Source organism: Ctenopharyngodon idella, chromosome 14, assembly GCF_019924925.1.
Source record: "Ctenopharyngodon idella isolate HZGC_01 chromosome 14, HZGC01, whole genome shotgun sequence".
NCBI classification, from domain to species: Eukaryota; Metazoa; Chordata; class Actinopteri; order Cypriniformes; family Xenocyprididae; genus Ctenopharyngodon; species Ctenopharyngodon idella.
Genome location: NC_067233.1, coordinates 15,746,126 through 15,752,125, shown reverse-complemented (window position 1 = coordinate 15,752,125; position 6,000 = coordinate 15,746,126). Strand labels below are relative to the sequence as shown.

The 6,000-nt window shown below is 40.1% G+C and overlaps 1 protein-coding gene across 4 annotated transcripts in view; it reads left to right on the top strand.

Annotated features, from left to right (window-relative positions):
• The first annotated feature begins 834 nt into the window (after nucleotides 1-834).
• The window catches only part of fstl5 (follistatin-like 5), a 158,495-nt gene continuing 153,329 nt past the window's right edge, over nucleotides 835-6,000 (top strand). For 2 of the 4 annotated variants that reach the window (XM_051860491.1, XM_051860492.1), the window contains exon 1: nucleotides 835-979. In XM_051860491.1, the coding sequence (XP_051716451.1) occupies nucleotides 840-979 (140 nt within the window). In that variant the 5' untranslated portion in view covers nucleotides 835-839. Of the gene's footprint in view, nucleotides 980-1,902; nucleotides 2,347-6,000 lie in introns of those variants that run through there. The other 2 variants (XM_051860493.1, XM_051860494.1) reach the window with 1 other exon arrangement.

Below are 6,000 nucleotides of genomic sequence, written 5' to 3'. Positions count from 1 at the left end.
CGGCTGAGATATTTGGCTCTCTACCCTTCAGACTAGTTGCCCTCTGAATTCCACTCTGATTGTCTGTGTAAGGTTGCTTTGACTTCCTAGCTTTCTCTGTTGTGTCCTTACAGTGAGTTATTGCTCCTCTTGGAGCCCAACCGGATGCATTGTCTGACTGATATACTCCAATGTACAGTCACAAACATAATAACTTTTTCCATGTCAGCTGGCTGCCCCAAACAGGAGGTCTGTGAAGTCTAAATGGTACACTGTAGTGTAATAGCTGGGATGGCTGACGCGTTTGTGTTAATATTTGTGTTTAATAGCACTATAGAGATAGACAGAATGGCAAATCTGAATGGCAAAAAAAGAAGATTGCCAATATTTGTTGTGTGGAAATGCAGAATAGAGTTCTCTTTTTAAAGCAGTGCATTAAATCCAATGTTTACTTCAACCTAAACCAATGTGCTCAAATGAAATTAAATAAAGCAATAAGCCCCAAGAAGCTGTGGTTTACAGTGAATATATAACAGCTTAGGCACGACGCTCGACGTTAAAACCCTCTTAGCTGATATAAACCAGAACTTCACGGGTCTTATTGCTTTTATAAAACGGTTACCACACAATACAAATATTAAAGACAAAAAATATGTATCAATGCAACTTTCATGAAGTAAAATCACTAAAAGCCTTCCTTCCGCTAGAAAAAAATAGTCCCTGACCGTGAACAGCAACAGAATTAACATTTATTAGTCCTCTAGATGGCGGCAAAGATTGTCTTTATGAGCGAGTCACTCAGTCGCAAAGACTTTTATTTTGAAACTTGTTGTGAACACGGAACAAGGCGCAAATGACAAATGCTTAGCGCTGTCAGTGTCAGCAGGGCACGGGAAAACCCATTAAATGTTAAAAGCACAAGATCGCAGCGGACATTCAAACGGATTTTTTATTATGATCTTAGGACTGACCTGAAGGAAAATGCTGAATTTGAATGCAGGTAATACACTCGGTCACTCGATATCTCTTTCACAATACTCTTCTACATAATGGAGTAAACTTCAATGAACAAAATCAATAGAGAACAAACATATGTTTACGTTGCTAAGAGTGGCCTGCTAAGACAGCAACATACATACCCAGTGGCGCAGCGATACTTAAGTAATGCGGTCAGCTGTATGTTTTCAGGAATTTTACAACGGCTTCGAACGCCGCTCAACCAATCAGAATCAAGGGCCGGAACTATCCGTTTTATAATGTTTCTTAAGTGACAGAATTTTCTGTCGTCTTTGTTCGACAAAGCCCCTCTGAGCCACATCATTTTTGATACCATGATGAACTGATGAGTGTGGAAATCAGAGAGATACTTGAGACAGATATTAGAGTCCCGGCACAGATGTGAAGATGCTCCTTTAGAACACGGGCTGAATCCTGAGGGAAAATGTTGCTGATCAGCACTGTGTGTGGTTCTCAATCCTGGTCCTGGAGCTGCACTAATGCTGATTTCATTAAAAAAATTCTTTTTTAATTTTATAATTATATTATTGAAGTTGTATACACGCATGTATGTACATTTCTAGTGTTTTTATATCGTTATTTTACTGTAATGTATGTATTTTGCCTTTTCGTTGCACCATATATGTTGTTGTCACTGCATTTCGCAGTAACAAATCGATTTTAACAACTCAAATATGTTGGTATATTAACATTATATGATTTAATAACATATAGGCTACAGTTAGGAACTGTGAAATATGCCCAAAATGTCATCCCAATGTCACATATGGTTTGTATTTTTTCTACCTTTCTTTACAAAACTGGACGTGCATCTTTTATGTAATGATTTACATTTACTAACCGCAATATAAATAAATCTGGAAGCACACTCAAATGCACCGCTCAGAAATGAAGGGAGAGGACAGGACAGCCTGCACACAAACTCTCTTCATCTTTGTCAAGGACAATTCATTTAAACGGATGAGCTCAGACAAGTCGGCTGGCTGTTTCCACTCGTCGGGGTTTGCGGCGGAGCTTTTGATTGGCTGATTGTATTATTGTATGCAAATCCGGTCGGGGTTGCAGCCAGTAGGTGAAAGGCTTGCGCTGGTGTGGCTCTCGAGACCCGAAGCGCGAGGTGAAGCCTCTTTCTGTGGAGCTGTCCACTCCAGGAGGTGCTGAAACGAGGATTTTCACGTCAACCGACAGTTGGAAGGAATGCACAAACTCAGAGGACGCTTTACAGCATAACCAAAACGGGATTGGATTTACTTCGCAGTTAACATTGTTGTTGTTCCGAAAGTAATACTCTTATATCAAAATAACTCTATCGGAAATACCTTTCTGGATGACTTGTAGCTGGATGCACAGGTATGTTTTCTTCTTTCTGTGATGTACTACATAGCCTGTTGTGATTTAAAATCAAGCCTCAGGTCTGTGGAGACAGCACGGATGAATTTCAGTGCAATTTAAACGCATTCTCTATTTTATTTGTGCTTGTTTTTGGTTTGGTATGCAGTTTTTCAGAGGGATTAAATAGAGAGGCACGGTGGAAAGCACTTTCGCTGTAGAGTGTGAATAATTTAGCATATTGTGCAGTGACATTCAGCGTAGCGGGCACAACTGACTGAAAACCAGTAGCCGTGCTTGATGGAGGGTGATGAAGTTAGACGAGCTTTTTTCATCAGCCGTTATCGGGGACAAGTTCACTCGTCGGTCGATCCGATGTCATGCTCCCCCAAACGGTGCTGCAGTGTTCCTCGAATGAACAAAGTAAATGTTAAGCGATTGTATGGGACCCTGGGCAAAGCTCGTGGCCGTTTAATTTAACCGCAGGGTACTTAGCAAGTTATCTGTTTTTCTAAGCACGCAAATCCTTGAGTGACACCGCGCGCGCGCGCGGTGGGGATTATACTCTTGTTTTCCTCGTACAGATTCAATCTGGCTTGTGTGTGTATGGCGATCGCTGGTAATTGACGTGGTTGACTGGAGACGGGCGACAAATTGGTGTCTGTAGTGCAATTACACGGAGCCGTTCATATAGGACGTGTTCTTGCGTTCAAAAACAGATCGAAGGGGCGCATCGCAATAGAGCGCAGGGCTTTCCAGACGCCTTTTAACTAGTTTAACTGTTGTAACTTGACAGCGGGATGAGATACGGTGAACAAAGATGTCTGTTTAACGTAGCCTGTGCGTACATAATTCGACTATTAGAAAATAGGGAAGAGTTAATACAAGAACGCGTCCTGTGTGAACGGCTCAAACGCTTTAACACGTTCAGACTCGAATTATGTCACATAGCCTATATGGCTATACTTTATTTCTACTCTGGATGCAGCCATAAATGATAAATCAGTATATATGATTATTTTTGTAGTTATTTCTGATGTCCAACATTCACATTGTAGTGCGTATGCACTTGAGATATTACAAGAAACTTTATGTAAATTACAAGTTAATTAAAAAACATTGTATCTGTTGTTCAGATTGTGTGATGTTGTGCTTATATATCAAATTAGCAGCATCTAATAATCCCAATAATTTGGGTGGCACCAAATGACATAACCATTAAAAAACACTTGAATGTGATGTCTGTAAGAATTGACACTGGAGCTGAATGGGTTAAACGTGACATGCATCACTGTAAGATATTTATCACCATGTTCACAAGGACAGTCATTTTATAGATTCTTTATAGGTTTTTTTTTTTTTTTTTTTCAATTGCTTGTGTCCTAATCGAATCGAAACTGGCCATCGATCAATAGTACTTGTCTTCTTCACAGTTTCTGTGTGATAGGTTGTAGGCGTTATTTTCAGCTTTTTATTTCTTTTTATTTCATTTATTGCGGCAATATTAGACAACAGCCCAAGAGACAGCATTGTAGCTGATATTTTATTTTAGATTTGAAGTGAAGTAGTCACCATTTAGTCTGTGCCATGTTCTCAAGCTCTCCTGTTTTGTTATTGCCTGTTGGTTTGGCTTTGCAAGGAACATTTTGATTTTTCCTTGAATTCACAGCCAACCATTGACATAGAAAATGCTCTTGTAAGCTTTGTTTGGAGCCAGTGCTTTATGTGCACTGTTTGACTCCAGCTTATTTACAAAGGGAAAGGTATAACTGCTACTACTACTCGAAGTTAATAAAAGTGAAAATTCAGATAAAAAAAAAAAAACACAGAAAAGAGTAAAAACACAGAAAGGTGGGTGGAAATGCACGGTACCACCTGCTCAGCGTATGACTGATGAGGCTCATAGTTAATGTATGAGAATTCAGTGGGGGTCAGGCTACTGTATGAGCTCCCATGCTTCTCTGCTCGAGTGATTCTAATGCACACCAAATTCTCCATCAAACGAGTATAGGTGCAATCCTGGCACTTCTTCTATTGCCCTTGGTAGAGAAGCATTGAAAACAAAGGCTCTACAGGGAACTCACACAGTGCAGAAAGCAAAAGGAACAACAAACATTTGCTTCTCTTACACAGAGACAGACAAACATGCATACTCGCACATATAGATTCAGATCTGACAAACACACATTAAAGAGCACTGAATAGGCCATTAAATATGCCTCCAGAGCAGATGGCACTCTGTAAGAAATGATGAAACCTAGCAGGAGAGATTGAGAAAAAACATTTATTGGAAATATATCAGTTTACATAGGCAGAGGGGAAAATGTAAGTACATCCTCAGCACTTGATCTTCCCATAATACTCTACAGGAGACCACATTATCCTTCCTCATTCTGTAGCAAGACCTCGCCCTCTCGCTTTTCTCCAACTCTCCACTCTTAGAGTTTCACCCAATTATTGTAAATTTTTCAGCAGCAGGTAGAAGAGCTGCTGTAATGCTGTGCTGTGCACTGATGTGAGAAGCGCTGCTCGCAGTGGAAATAAATGTAGGCACCATTACGCATGAGAGTGGTTTTGTATGCGAGATGGGAGGGCTTCTGATGCATCATCTGTAACAGGAAACTACTTAAAGGGACAGTTTACCCACAAATTAAAACTTGTTTATTCACCCTCATGTTGTTCCAAGTCTGTATGACTTTCTTCTGTGGAACATAATAACATTTTGCTAAATGTTTTTTGTCTGTACAAAGAAAGTCAAAGGGCCCCAACATTCTTTAAAATATTTTAGTTTGTGTTCCTCTGAAGAAAGTGTAACACCTTGACGGTGAGTAATTGATGGCAGAATTTTTATTTTTAGGTGAATGTCCCTTTTACAGGCTTGCCAGTAATGGATCAGCAGATGAGGCATTAATCATTTTTCTTTGAAATAACATCCATGTTTTTCATTTTCATCATCACTATCCTCTTCATCATCAGCAACATTGTCAGCCACAGCTGCATCTTCGTCATCATCATCATCATCACCATCATTGTCTTCTTGTTTTTCTCATTTTCCTCCTTCATCACAACTCGTGGAAATGTTATTGTGCGAGCATAATAGTAGTCTGAGATTTGCAGTTGTTTACTGCACTGAAAGGCACTGCACTCACACGATACAAAAAATAAATAAAGAGGGGCAATACAAACACTCTAATTGCTTTCAATAATTAATCTCCTCAAATGACTGCCTTGCCTTTGCAGCCTCGACGTGCGTAGCATCACCCCGAGATACACATTCAAATAAAACCCCAGCCTTATTTTCACACAATGCTGCTGAGATGGATGTGTCGAGCAAACTTTATTCCTGGTGTCTGTGGATTCCCCTGTCCATAGATATGTTCATCACAGACCTGAGTGAGTCCTACTGTTGCACTAATGAATCCTGACACTGCCCACAGATTGGACAGGTCAGTGCAATCCTCCGTGACCAGCGAATAACACAGTTCACTGGTCAGCGAGCATAGAGCTATCTCATAGACTCAGCTCACAAAAGGCCTCTCTGACTTGCTCTATGTATCTACAATTGTGAACTTTGGGTTTAGGGCAACTTTGTTGTATTTCTGTTAAGTTTAGAGTAGATAGAAGTTGTTGAACCCAGTTTAACATCTATAAGACAATCATCTCCATTATGTAACC